This window comes from Heptranchias perlo, chromosome 10 (assembly GCF_035084215.1).
Source record: "Heptranchias perlo isolate sHepPer1 chromosome 10, sHepPer1.hap1, whole genome shotgun sequence".
NCBI lineage: Eukaryota > Metazoa > Chordata > Chondrichthyes > Hexanchiformes > Hexanchidae > Heptranchias > Heptranchias perlo.
In genome coordinates, this window is record NC_090334.1 from 900,118 (window position 1) to 914,752 (window position 14,635).

At 43.3% G+C, this 14,635-nt stretch overlaps 1 protein-coding gene across 6 annotated transcripts in view; it reads right to left on the reverse strand.

Annotated features, from left to right (window-relative positions):
- Positions 1–1,926: 1,926 nt before the first annotated feature.
- LOC137326213 (coiled-coil domain-containing protein 9-like) overlaps positions 1,927–14,635 on the reverse strand; it is a 299,122-nt gene continuing 286,413 nt past the window's right edge. For all 6 annotated transcript variants that reach the window (XM_067991093.1, XM_067991092.1, XM_067991095.1 and 3 more), the window contains one exon: positions 1,927–4,072. In XM_067991093.1, the coding sequence (XP_067847194.1) occupies positions 4,058–4,072 (15 nt within the window). In that variant the 3' untranslated portion in view covers positions 1,927–4,057. The remainder of the gene's footprint in view (positions 4,073–14,635) is intronic.

Consider the following 14,635-nt stretch of genomic DNA (forward strand, 5'->3'; position numbering starts at 1 on the left):
TTTCTAGGTCTCTTTTCCTCCATAGCCACATCAGATATCAGTGACCCATGTCTCAGAGTAGCTCCATTCATTTTTTTTGTGTTCAAGGTGAAGAATGTTAGTGAGTACTGGGGAATGGTAAACTTTCCATTTCAGGCACCCAGTATCAGCATCAAGCATTCTCATAGCTAAATCTGCTAGATCAGAGATAGCACAGTTAAATGCAGGGTAAAACTCCCCTTACTCTACTCATCCTTGGGCCTGAGCGGCGTTGTCAATTAGTGCAGCTGACCTGTGCCCACTGAGTGCCCAAACCCATTCCACATAGGACCCTTACTGCTAGCAGACAGACAAGACTTTCATCCCATCAGTGTGGGCTGGATTGGACCCAGGTCCCAAAGGTGAAAGGCAGCACCCAGTTGGAGCTCTATTCATGTTGATGGGAATTGGTCTGGAACATTATTGGCAAAGAAAATGATATATAGTTGGGCAGCATTCTTTAAAACCTCCAATTAACATTATGAAGGCTTTGAATAACTATACAGAATCATTTATTTTACTCGATGCTTGCGATGCATTTTTGATTAGAGTGAAGCTTCAGCAATGATGTTCAGAAGATGATAATACTCTGTGTTAAGTGATGAAATCAAGGTTAAGATTTGGACCGTCAGGATAGACTATGTTGAACCTATTCAGTGTTGTCAGGAACTGAAAACTAAGCATGGGCTCTGGTACCTCCTGGAATGGTAATAATGAATACAGCAAGCACATGAAAACCAGGGTTAGGCTTTGAGCCTTTCGGATTAATGACCATGAACTGAGCAATGAAAGTCCTTCAATGAAATGCTGATGGTCGATGATGATCTGTACTTCAGCTCTGGAAAGCCAAACTGATCAAGAAAACCTAAAATTCAGATTAGTGAGTAGAAATTTTGAAAATTGAAGTTCAGCTGACAACCTTGTACTACGCTCTATTGTGTGATGTTTTTACACAGCCATTAATCAATTTATTTTAAAGCATTCGTACATAACCTTCATTGATCAGAATTTCTACCATAAGGATCTGATGTTGGACGAGCTTTGCAGCTGTAATGTAAACATTCATGTCTAACAAAAACACAAATTGGGAAACATGCTTGAATCAGGATTAACCATTTCAGTGTTCTGCCTGGATGAGGAACTATAATTAAATTCAGTAATCCATAAAATCCTATTCAATTCATTATGTTGTTTTCTGTGGGATCAGCTACTCAGAGACACCCAGATCTGGTCCTGGCAAACATCAATGGATCAGTGCATTCAACCCAAATATATCTTTTGCAAAAATGATCCACGTTATTAACCATTTCACCGACTCAAGAGAATTATTATATTTATTAAAATAGTCCTAATGTTGGGGGATACACACAATTCACAATGTGCATTATGTATTAAAATGGAAGATTGGATAGATTATCCATAGCAATACTTGTTTCCTGGCACTCAAACACTAAATAAATCCTCAATGTAACAAGAGGTCGAAGCCAGTGAAGGTCTCACCAACTTCAATGCAGAAATACTCCTCAATCTATCAATGGATTAATTTTTTCATTTAAAAAACTTCCCCTTTCAAAATTCTTTCTGCCATATGCCAAGTTCTGTTAATGGGCAAGTGACTTGTACCCAGGCCTCTGCCAAAGAAAGCTGAACAGTTGGAGGTGATTTGCCATATACTTTTTCTTTCTCCTTGCCTGTGGATTCACCACCTTCTCGATGGCATGGGTAACTGTGAACACAAATCTATGATACATCACACTGGGGCACTGCATTTGGACCATCAATGCAATGCACTGTCACAATGTTTACACATTAACTTTGTTTTAACATTTTAGAAACAAATTAATTTAGTTATCAAGAGATCTGTATGAAGTATTCAACAACTAAAAGAAAAACTCTGCCAGAGGCCCATTAAACACAAGACATTTTTGTTTTAATAATTTCATAGAATTTTAAATCAGCTTTCAAAATAAACCAATTCTAACCTTCAATCCAGTCTAAGGCTGCCACAGATATTAATTGCTTTAAATATATAAACTCCAAACCATGCTCTAGCATGTACATCAGTAACCAGTGTTTCCATGGACTCACTTTATCTTAATTGTTGGTTACATGACATGAGTAACAAAAATATCAAATTTATCAATTGATAAAATTTGTAAATACAAATGAAATATCAAACAATACACATTATTGAAATGTGTAAACTTAAGGTGTATATTAACACTGCACCATACCAATGTTTCAGCCCATTACTGAATCTAAAACAACATCTTCCTCCCTCCTCATGTAGCATTAATGGCCCCACTTTCAATCCAACCTTCAATACTGAACAGGATCACTCAGATAAACTTAGACTTTATGCTTTTGAAGAATGGTAATTATGGATGAAAGCTGGAAATCCTGCATGATTGCAGTTCCTAAATCTCTTCACCAACCCAATGTATTCACACAAAAGCTAATTTATTTTAAAAAAACAGTGCATTTCGCTCATCAAGGTGAGGGGCAAAATGCTGGGAATGCTAACTTTTTCAATTTGCAACGAACAGTGACAACATCTTGTACTTTTAACTCTAATTCACATTTGATTTGTGACATTATAACCTGACCTCAATGCAATTCTCCCAGAACTCTGAATTAGGAATGGCTAATTCAGTTTGCATGCCAGGAGGTATAATCTACCTGACTAACACACAGGCTGATTTTCAGCTTTCAGCTGGAATTAGCAGACTTTAGATGTTTGTACCAGCTTGTTCAGTGTTTTCAGTCCTGGATAACTCCGGTCAAACACTGGTATTTCTTACTCCAACATTTGAATCCGCATTGTTTTGTACCAAAAGTTGTTGCAATGCCATTAAATAATGTCAGTGTTTTCTACACATGGACTTAACAATTGCAACCCGCAGCTTGATCACAACGCTGCTGGTTATCAAAAAGCAACTGAATATATTGCAAATATCAATGTAATGGTTACTTTTACTGTAATCGCTTTCTTCCTCAAAGTGCATATGATTATAAACTTGGAAGGAGGATTTGAAAAGAGGGTGGTGGGCTGCCACCTTAAAAGCCAAGGGGGAAGAACACTCCATGTGGTATTAAGTCAGATATAATAGAGGACTCATATTCAGTAGAGCGATCCCTTTCAGCTGCCTTGCCAGTGCATCACCAGCCTCAACATCTGAAGACTCTTCTCTCCTGGCACTGAGATGTTTCATTTCCCAACACACACCAGCCTGTCTGAGCAAAACTGGCAAATTTGTCACAAATGTGGTGTCAGAGTTGTGCAGGGCCTACTGGAAATTGGACTGAGACCAGCCCAAACTAATTTTATTGTGACCCTTTAAGAGCCTGTTTATATTCTTTCTATCTGAAGAGCACTTATTATATAACTTACGTTTTTTTAATATTATGCTTGTCAATCAACTCACAGTAAATGAGTTGTTCTGCATTTTCTCCTAGGCACTAATTTATAGTATTCCAAACCAATAATGTTGACTAAGCATAAATACAATACCAATGCAAATCACTATTCACATCAATGTTGTCCAGAGACATTTTGTTGAAACCTATTTGTCCCTTTAAAGAGGCCAAAAATTTGAAAACATACCTGTTAAATCCAGTGTCCTAAACTAAATCCCATTCACAGAGACCAATTTTATTCTAAAATTGGAATCCATTTGTCAAGCATTACCTATTCTGCAGCCATCATGCCAAATGCACCACATTCTCACAAAATTCAAATAAAATTAATTATATAATAGAAATAAAGTGCTTAAATATGCAGCAATTGCAACCAATCAAATTATAGAAAAGCAAATAAAGTGAAATCAATACAGAAATTTTGTTTAGTAATTTAAAAAAATGTTTTGGCCTCAGCTAGTGTAAGGTTTCTAATTTTGCATGTTATTTGTGTACTATGAAGCTTGTAGCTTATACACTATAAGAGAAATACTGTCAATAACTTATTGATGTGAGAAGTGCACTCAAGAAGCAGAAAATCTTGATATCTTGATTATATAATACCATCAGTAAGGCATTTATTTCAATTTTCTTCAACCTGGAAAAGAAAGGAACAGGAAAGCAAACATTAATTACCAAGTTGTGCTTCATAAAAACTGAATTAGGCTATTTTATTAGCAACTCATGTGATCACATCACTTGCATGTCACATCCCTGTTCTTTAAGGAATAGTTTAAGCAGCCAGTGACATGCAAGTAATGTGATCACATCAGCAAGGTGTGACTGTCCACAAGTCTCTGCTCAATTTAATGGGGATAGGGCACTCTTAGTAAAAGAAGCATTGTCTTATCAAAGCTGTTTAGCAACATGTGCTTGGATCTCCTTTCTTGGCACAAAAAGTTTGCCAAATACTTATGAAGATGGTATAACTTTAAAAAGTAGTCTATGTAAGTGCCAAATAATTTCACAAGTAAAACTATGCAAGTACCTTGTAGTTGTTAAAGCTTGTACTGCTTGGATTTATTTATTCTAGTAAGAAGTACAAGATAGCAAACAGCCAGATATGATGACACCGCTATCCAACTGTAATACCAAATCAACTTCTATGCATGCCCAAAATACCAATTAGTAAGCACACAGCCAGGCCTCAGGAGAGTTAAAGAGGACATTTAATTCATGCAAACTGAGGCACAGAGATACTCTGGCCCCAATATTTACGAGAAGGGAGCAGGGGCGCGTGTTGTCAGGGCAGAAATCTGAAAATGCCGGGGATCCAAGGTGAGGTAGCCAATTGGATACAAAATTGGCTTGACGACAGAAGACAGAGGGTGGTTGTAGAGGGTTGTTTTTCAAACTGGATGCCTGTGTCCAGCGGTGTGCCTCAGGGATCGGTGCTGGGTCCGCTGTTATTTGTTATTTATATTAATGATTTGGATGCGAATTTAGGAGGCATGGTTAGTAAGTTTGCAGATGACACCAAGATTGGTGGCATTGTGGACAGTGAAGAAGGTTATCTAGGATTGCAACGGGATCTTGATAAATTGGGCCAGTGGGCCGATGAATGGCAGATGGAGTTTAATTTAGATAAATGTGAGGTGATGCATTTTGGTAGATCGAATCGGGCCAGGACCTACTCCGTTAATGGTAGGGCGTTGGGGAGAGTTATAGAACAAAGAAATCTTGGAGTACAGGTTCATAGCTCCTTGAAAGTGGAGTCACAGGTGGATAGGGTGGTGAAGAAGGCATTCGGCATGCTTGGTTTCATTGGTCAGAACATTGAATACAGGAGTTGGGATGTCTTGTTGAAGTTGTACAGGGCATTGGTGAAGCCACACTTGGAGTACTGTGTACAGTTCTGGTCACCCTATTATAGAAAGGATATTATTAAACTAGAAAGAGTGCAGAAAAGATTTACTAGGATGCTACCGGGACTTGATGGTTTGACTTATAGGGAGAGGTTAGACAGACTGGGACTTCTTTCCCTGGAGAGTAGGAGGTTATGGGGTGATCTTATAGAAGTCTATAAAATAATGAGGGGCATAGATAAGGTAGATAGTCAAAATCTTTTCCCAAAGGTAGGGGAGTCTATAACGAGGGGGCATAGATTTAAGGTGAGAGGGGAGAGATACAAAAGGGTCCAGAGGGGCAATTTTTTCACTCAGAGGGTGGTGAGTGTCTGGAACGAGCTGCCAGAGGCAGTAGTAGAGGCGGGTACAATTTTGTCTTTTAAAAAGCATTTGGACAGTTACATGGGTAAGATGGGTATAGAGGGATATGGGCCAAGTGCAGGAAATTGGGACTAGCTTAGTGGTATAAACTGGGCGACATGGACATGTTGGGCCGAAGGGCCTGTTTCCATGTTGTAACTTCTATGATTCTTCTATGATGCGGAGGTCCTGCCAAGTTTAACAGCAGGACCTCATTAGCATTTTTGTACCCTGTTTCCTGCCTGGCAGCTGGCCAAATTGACAGGCTGGCTGGCTTCCGTGCGGAAAGCCAGCGATAGAAGGCTGCAGCCTGGGATCGTTGGGGACGGTCCCCGGCAACCGAGAAAACATTGCAGGTTGGTGGGGAAATGGCAATCGGGAAGGGGGTGGGGTGGGAGGCAAGAGTCGGCAATCAGGAAGGAGGGGTGACCGGGAGACATCGCGGGTTGGTGGGGGGGGGGTAAGAGAGGATCGGGCTGGCAATTGAGAAAGTGGGGGGACCGAGAAACATTGCGGGTTTGGAAGGAGAGGGTCTGCGAATCGTGGCAGAAGATTTGCTTGAGGGCCAGCACTTACCTGCTGGATCTGCCCCCCTTTAGCTGCCGGGTTTCCCGAGCCCTGGGAAACCTGGGCGGCCTGCGCTAAATTTAAATCGCTGCCAAAATCTCAGGAACAGAGCCTCATTTACGTATTATAAATACAGACCCGCCTCTCCAGAATGGGTTTACTCGGACGCCCCCAAACCTGCCACGGTTAAACTGGAAGCAGTCACACTCATGGCAGGTTGGGATCAGGTTACCCAATATTTTATTTTTAACCACCGCCCACCCCCAACCCTCTCCCACCCCTCGTGGCAGGGGTGGGGTTTAAAATGTCTCCTTACGTGTCATTTATAAACTTTCCACTTGGCAAAAAAAGTATGTGATTTTACAACATTCACCTTCTGCTGGCAACATCTTAAAGGTAAACCACCACTGGAGTTGGCAAGGTACCTATCTCTACTACTGTAAATTGCACCACCTAGAAGAACAACCTACAAGTGGCATATTTCACCCAAGAAAATGTTGTTCCGTTCGAATGATAGTCAAGACTTGGATTCTAACTTTGGCCTAGCATATTTATGTCAGTAAATTTCTGTACATCATAGGGACATTGCTGGAGTTTAAGAAGCTAAAACCATGCAGCTTACTAGCAGAGAGAACTGGCAAGTTTTCCGAAGCTTATCCAGTCAGGACCACCCTGCCCATGAGTTTAAATGAGATTCCGACACGTTAGAATGTCAGTGCATACAAAGATATAAAGACATAAATACAAAGATATAAATACAAAGATATACTTTGCAAGGTCTTTGCTCTGTGCAAAAGGACATCCTTCATACATCAATAGAGTTGAGCTAGGGCTGGACTATGCTCTGGGGAACCCAAGTGAAGAGATCACCTAACTTTAAGACACTTGCATTGGGCGACATTGATCCACATGGTGTTCTGCTGTTGTGTGGTATAAGATTGCTGTGCATTATAGCATCAGCTTGTTTTTCATCAGTGTGAAATATATGAAAGGTAAAACACTACTTGTGGGGGAGTCCAAAACCAGGGGCCATAAATATAAGATAGTCATTAATAAATCCAATAAGCAATTCAGGAGAAACTTCTTTACTCACAGAGTGGTTAGAATGTGGAACTTGCAACCACGAGGAGTAGTTGAGGTGAATAGCATAGACACATTTAAAGGAAAGCTGGATAAATACACAAGGGAGAAAGGAATAGAAGGGTATGCTGATAGGGTGAGATGAAGTAAGGTGGGAGGAGGCTCATGTGGAGCACAAACACCGGCATAGACCTTTTGGGCCTAATGGCCTGTTTCTGTGCTGTAAAATTCTATGTTATTCTATCTTCCTTATGTATATCTTCAGTTATCTGAAGAGACTCGAGAAACTGGAGTTGTTCTATTTAGAGCAGAGAAGGGAGATTTAATATAGGTGCTCAAAATCCTGAAGGGTTTTGATAGAATACTAGGGAGAAACTGTTTCCACTGGCAGGAGGATCGGTAACCAGAGTACACAGATTTAAGGTAATTGGGGAGAGGGGAGATGAGGAAAATTTTTTTAAGCAGCGAGTTGTTATGATCTGGAATGCACGGCCTGAAAGGGTGATGGAAGCAGATTCAATAGTAACTTGCATCTCTACTTAAAAAGGAAAAATTTGCAGGGAAGTGGGACTAATTGGTAGCTCTTTCAAAGAGCCGGCATAGGCACAATGAATTGAATGGTCTCCTTCTGTGCTGTATTATTCTATGATTCTTCTTCATCTTGCAAGGTTTGCCCATATAACAGACCAGCTGTAAAAGGGATTTGCTCCATGGGTTCTGCTGATATCTCTCTGTAACCTTCTGTTTGGAAATTATGTGAAAGCAGCCTAAAGTGATGTGCTTTCCAATTTTCTGCTCCTCCCTGCGGGAAAGCTGTTGGTTTCTATTCCATACACACCCGCTCCACCAGAACAGCCAAGATCAACAATTCACAAACCTAGGTCCTAGTATTGTGTGCTGCAGCTGTTGGTATGCCAAAGTGCTGTTACACCCTCAGGATAGGGTAAAAATTCTTAGTTTCTTACTATATGTTGAATCAGAAAATTATATGTATACATATTTTAACAGAATTCACATTTTTCCAAATTGACGTTTATTTTTTTAGTTTATCAAGTAACTGAAGGCTCTTAATTCTACCCTTAATAAATAGCACAAAATGTGGACAAAAAATGATGCAACAAACCTGCAGCAATTGATACCCTGGATTTCTTTACCGTTTGTTGTTTTTAGTTATTAAGTTTATTCTAGCATAGATTTATGAAATGCATTACATTCTAATAGGTCCAAAACCAAAAGGAGTTTTCAAATGTTGCATAAGATCAAGGCCAAGAAGACTCTCCAGTTCGAGACTGCAATCAGAAATTATGAACTAAGGCATTGGTTTCCATTTTCAATTAAGTAAAACTCACATGACTGACAGAACCTTACTAAGGTCCTAAATTCAATCCCTTGTCTGTGTGGAGTTATCTGATCTCAGCCAGGGTGGTGTTAGAGTACCTCCATCAGTCTCAGTGCCCAAGATAGTGAGGGGGAAAATCAGCTGGGGTTTCTGTTCCTAATCCTGATAAAAAATCAGGATGGGGTTTGCTGTGATTACCCCCATCTTATGACATGGGTTGGGAGGTAGGAGATAGGAATAAAGGAAATGTACTGATCGGCAAAATGTGACAAGATTAGAAATCTAATGAGAAAAGTTAAAACAATAGAACAGTGTAGTGACTTGGGTTAAGATAAGCAGAGTGTGGCAGGAAGGGACAGAGAGTTTAACAATAATAGTGCAACAACAAATAAGGTCAAAGCAGGAAAAAATGGTAAAAAGTCAAAATTAAAGGCTCTTTATCTGAATGCATGGAGCATTCGTAACAAGATGGATGAATTAATTGCACAAATAGAGATAAATGGGTTTGACCTAATAGTCATTACAGAGACATGGTACATGACACTTAGAAAAGACAGGCAGAATGGAAAAGGAGGGGTGTAACCCTAATAATAAAGGATGACATAAGGACAGTGGTGAGAAAAGATCTTAGTTCGGAGGATCAGGAAGTAGAATCAGTATGGATGGAAATAAGAAATAACAAGGGGCAGAAAACACTGGTGGGAGTAGTTTATAGGCCCCATAATAGTAGCAATACCGTTGGACAGAGTATTAATCATGAAATAATGGGAGCTTGTAACAAAGGAAATGCAGTCATCATGGGGGACTTTAATCTGCATATAGACTGGGCAAATCAAATTGGCAAAGGTAGTTTGGAGGACGAGTTCATGGAATGCATTCGAGACAGTTTCCCAGAGCAATATGTCATGGAACCAACCAGGGAACAGGCTATTTTAGATCTTGTATTATGTAATGAGACAGGGTTAATTCGTAATCTCACAGTAAAAGAACCTCTGGGGAAGAATGATCATAATATGATAGAATTTCACTTGAGTTTGAAAGTAACGTACTTAAGTCAGAAACTAAGTTGTCAAAGGTAGATTGGGAAATTAAATTAAAGGGTTTGACAGTTGAAAAGTAATGGCAAACATTTAAAGAAACATTTCAATATTCTCAACAAGTATACCTTGCATTGAGAAATAAAAAGTCCACAGAAAAAGTGATCCACCCATGGCCAACTAAAGAAGTTAAGGAGAGTATTAGATTAAAAGAAGAGGCCTATAATGTTGCCAAGGATAGTAATAAGCCTGGGGATTGGGAGAGTATAGAAACCAACAAAGGACGACCAAAAAATTAATAACAAGGGAGAAAATAGAATATGAAAGTAAACTAGCAAGAAATATAAAAACGGATTGTAAGAGCTTCTACAAGTATGTAAAACGGTAGGGAGTAGCAAAAGTAAACGTGGCTCCCTTAAAGGCTGAGACAGGAGAAATTATAATGGGGTATCAGGAAATGGCAGATGGGTTAAACGATTATTTTGTATCTGTCTTCACAGTAGAAGACACAAAAAAAGCGTACCAAATATAGTGGGAACTAAGGATAAATGAGAGTGAGGAACTTAAAACAATTAGTGTCAGTAGAGGAAAAGTACTGGGACTAAAAGCCGACAAATCCCCGGACCTGATGGCCTACATCCTAGGGTTCTAAAAGAGGTGGCAGCAGAGATAGTGGATGCATTGGTTATGATCTTCCAAAATTCTCTAGATTCTGAAACGGTCCCAGTGGATTGCAAGGTAGCAAATGTTACCCCGCTATTCAAGAAGGGAGGGAGAGAGAAAATAGGGAACTACAGGCCAGTTAGTCTGACATCAGTCGTTGGGAAAATGCTGGAATCCATTATTAAGGAAGTGGTAATAAGGCACTTGGAAAATCATAATATGGTTAAGCAGAGTCAACATGGTTTTATGAAAGGGAAATCGTGTTTGACAAATTTATTAGTGTTTTTTGAGGATGTAACTAGCAGGGTAGATAAAGGGGAGCCAATGGATATAGTATATTTGGATTTTCAAAAGGCATTCGATAAGGTGTCACATAAAAGGTTGTTACACAAGGTAAGGGCTCATGGAGTTGGGGGTAATATATTAGCATGGATAAAGGATTGGGTAAAGAACAGAAAACAGAGAGTAGGGATAAACGGGTCATTCTCAGGTTGGCAGGTTGTAACTAGTGGGGTGCCGCAGGGATCGGTCTTGGGCCTCAGCTATTTACAATCTATATTAATGACTTAGATGAAGGGACCGAGCTTAATGTATCCAAGTTTGCTGATGATACAAAGCTAGGTGGGAAAGTAAGCTGTCAGGAGGACACAAAGGCCCCGATATTAGAATGGAGGTGGGATGGCAGTAGGGGGGTGAATGGGCGTGCAGGTAACCCGACCAGTAAAAAATGTCCGTTTCCCACGCGATAGCAGTTGAATTGGTGCCACTTAACGTGGCTTCTGGGTTTGCCGTCCGAAAGCTGCGCAGCGTGCGAACTGCGCACCCGCATCACAGGCTATCAGCTGGAGGAGCTCTATTTGAAGGGCCATTGCTCCAAAGGCTTTTGCTGAAGCAAACACCCACAGACCACATTGGGGCAAGGCTGCTCCAAGGTTCAGGAATGCCTCACTCCAGGTGCTACTGGACGGGGTGAGGAGGAGGAGGGAAGTGTTCTACCCAGCAGACGGGAGGAAGTGCCCTGCCTCTGCCACCAAGAGGGCCTGGTTCGAGGTGGCAGAGGAGGCCACCAGCAGCAGCAACATCTCCTGCACCTGGATCCAGTGCAGGCAGCGCTTCAATGACCTAACTAGGTCAGCAAAAGTGAGTACACTTACTGATTCTCCTACATTCCATGTTGCACATCACCGCCCCAACCCCCAACTCATTCTGCACTGCCAAGACTACTCCTCACACCTACTTAAGGTTCATCCTCAACTTACCTGCACTTCCTCACCTCCCCATTAGTCACCCCACCACTACCACTCATCCCAATCTCTACAATGTCATGACTCTGTCTCACACTCACCTTCTAATGCATTTCTTTCAGGGTCAGCCTCATCCAAAGCAATGCATTCATCAGTTGGCCACTTCACCATCACTCCTGTTCATTCTCCCCTTCTAGGAGAAGAGAGCGCAAAATGCACGCGAAAGGGCGAGGACTGGAGGGGGGCCACAACAAGACACGGTGCAGGAGGCGCTGGAGCTCAGCCACACCCTCGAGTGCCTGTCCATCGGGGACGGCGAAACTGGCACCCCACAAACGTTTGGTGACACAACTTTAACATTCATCACACAGAACATGAACTGATGTTAACAATACTTGCCATCTTCAACACCTTAGTATGCTCATCGCAACATGACACATCTGTGATGATGCTTAATATTGCCTTCTGTTCTCTTACAGGCCCTTCCGTGACCGCAGTGGCGGCAGAGGGCGGTTCCTCAGAGGACCTGCCAGCCTCTGAGGGTGCACTGTCACATCTTAGTGAGCCATCCACCAGCGCAGATACTCACACCTCGGTGGATCCTAGTACTCAGTTAGTTGGGTTGGCATCTGGTGAGTCACCACGTATATGTGAACGCGAGCAGACACTAGTGGCAGGGGCAGCTGTGGAGAGTCCGCGTCAGTGGGAGCACTCCTCTCCAGGCTCTGCTCAGCTGAGGATGGAGGAATCCAACTCCTGCATGAGCAGAATGGTGGCACAGGTACAGGAGGGAATTTTTGAGATACTGTCAGAGGGACGTGAGCAACTCTCTGAGATAGTGTCGCAGATAAGTGCGGGAATGTCTGCGATGGAGAGATGGCTGGCCCCGTTGAGCTTCAAGCACGGGTCACATATGAGTCCATTCAGGTCCTGACAACGGCCTGACAGGCAGGCAGATACACTAGCACTGACCTTACAAGGCATCACACATGTCCTCCAAACTGTTGTCCAGCAGAGTGGTAGGAGTGATGAGGCCCTGGCCCGGGGAGGGATGATGGCAAATGGGAACAAGGAAGTGGGGACGCCACTCAAAGAGCTCCCACGTCTCACCCGTTGCCCCCCTCTCAACCAGTACCTGCAATGCTGCCTCCTCTCCAGGTGGCCGAGTCTGTCCCGGCACAGGTGCAGGTGGAGCAGTCTTTGGAGGGGCCCTCATGGGCACCGAAACCCAGAGGGCGTAGGCCCAAAGCACTTAAGCAGTCAGGGCATGAACATGAGCAACCTGCCACTACCTCTGCTGCAGCCACAGGGGCTGCACCATGTAGAAGAAGTTGTAAGAGAAAGGTGAAGGTTTTGTGAGCATGAAGGGTATGTTCAAGGATGTTTGACAGATGATCATGTTTTTCATTTATATTTGCTTTTTCTTAAAGTCACATTAAATGTTATGATTGTCACCACTACTGCCACGTCTTGGCCATTCTTGACTGGCTTTTGTGATAGGGCCCTTTCATGAAGTTCACCATGAACGGCGACACTTGATGCCACACATTGGGTCACTTTACAATGGTGTATGTGTACCTGCAGGACTGTTTTGTGCAGGGAGGGGTGGGGGAGTGCTGGTGTGGGCGCTGCTCTTTCCAGGTGGTGTGAGGACTGGACTCTTCACAGTGTCTGAAGTTAGGAGAACCGTTCACATATCAGTGACTCCCTGGCCTCACGAGTAGCCAGGTGAGCTGCTGCTCTGCCCATGGGTTCCTCCTCTTCCTCCTCCGCTTCCTCCTCCTCCACCTTCTCCTCAATGTGGGTGGCAGATGTGGATGGGACCTCCTCATGTGGCACCCCTCTGTTGTGCCATGTTGTGCACGGCACAATACACTACTATAATGCGTCCCACTCTGTCTGGTGCGTATTGAAGCACTCCCCCAGAACGATCAAATCACCTAAATCGCATCTTGAGCAGCCCTATAGCATGCTCAATTGTAGACCTGGTGGCAATGTGGATGTCATTATATCGACACAGTTGCTCGGTGATGGGATTCCTCAGAGGTGTCATGAGCCACGTGTGCAGGGAGTATCCCTTGTCCCCGAGGAGCAAGCCCTTGCAGGTGTTCGGTACGTGGAAGAGGGGTGGGATGTTGGATTCACTCAGAATGAAGGAATCGCGGCAGTTGCCAGGGAATCTGGCGCACACGTGAAGGAATCTTTTGCCGTGGTCACAAACGAGCTGAGTGCTGATGGAGTGATACCTCTTTCTGTTGATGAACAGTCCTGGCTCGTGTGGAGGTGTTCGTATTGCTACATGGGTGCAATCGATTACACCCTGCATCCATGGGAAACAAGCCACAGAGTGGAATCCCACTGCCCTCTCCATCTGGCTGAGGTTGTCCATGGGGAAGTTGACGTACTGTGAGGCTCTGTAAAACAAGCTCTCCGTGACCTGCCTTATACTCTTGTGTGCAGATGACTGAGAGACCCCGGCGATGTACCCGGTGGCACCCTGGAATGATCCGGAAGCGAAGAAGTTGAGGGCAGTGGTGACTTTCACAGTGACGCGTAATGAGATGCTGCTCGGCCCAGCCGGGAGCAGCTCGGCATGAAGGTGGCTGCCAATGTCTGCGACCACCTGGCGACTTGCTCTCAGCCTCCGTATGCACTGCTCCTCATAGAGGTCCAGGAAGCTGAGCCTCGGTCTGTAGACCCGGTGGCGAGGGTAGTGCCTCCTGCAATGTCGCTCTCTCTGTTGTTTCCCTCTGTGCTCTTGTGCAGGTGCCTGTGGCGCAGCACTGTGTTGTGGAGCTCCACGTGGCGGAGGTGGACGCCGTGCCTGGCCAGGATGGTGATGTTGCTCGTCCTCGGATGTAGTGGTGAATGCAGCCATGGCGCCCCCCTGATGGTGTGAGTTTGAGGGGGTCCAAAAAGTTGTTAAATATGTGTGAACAGAAGAATTGTGAGTGGAAAGTAAGAATTTTCAGTGAAAACACAAAGATCTCGCAGCCAAAAGTTTGTGTGAAAGAAGTGAGTGCC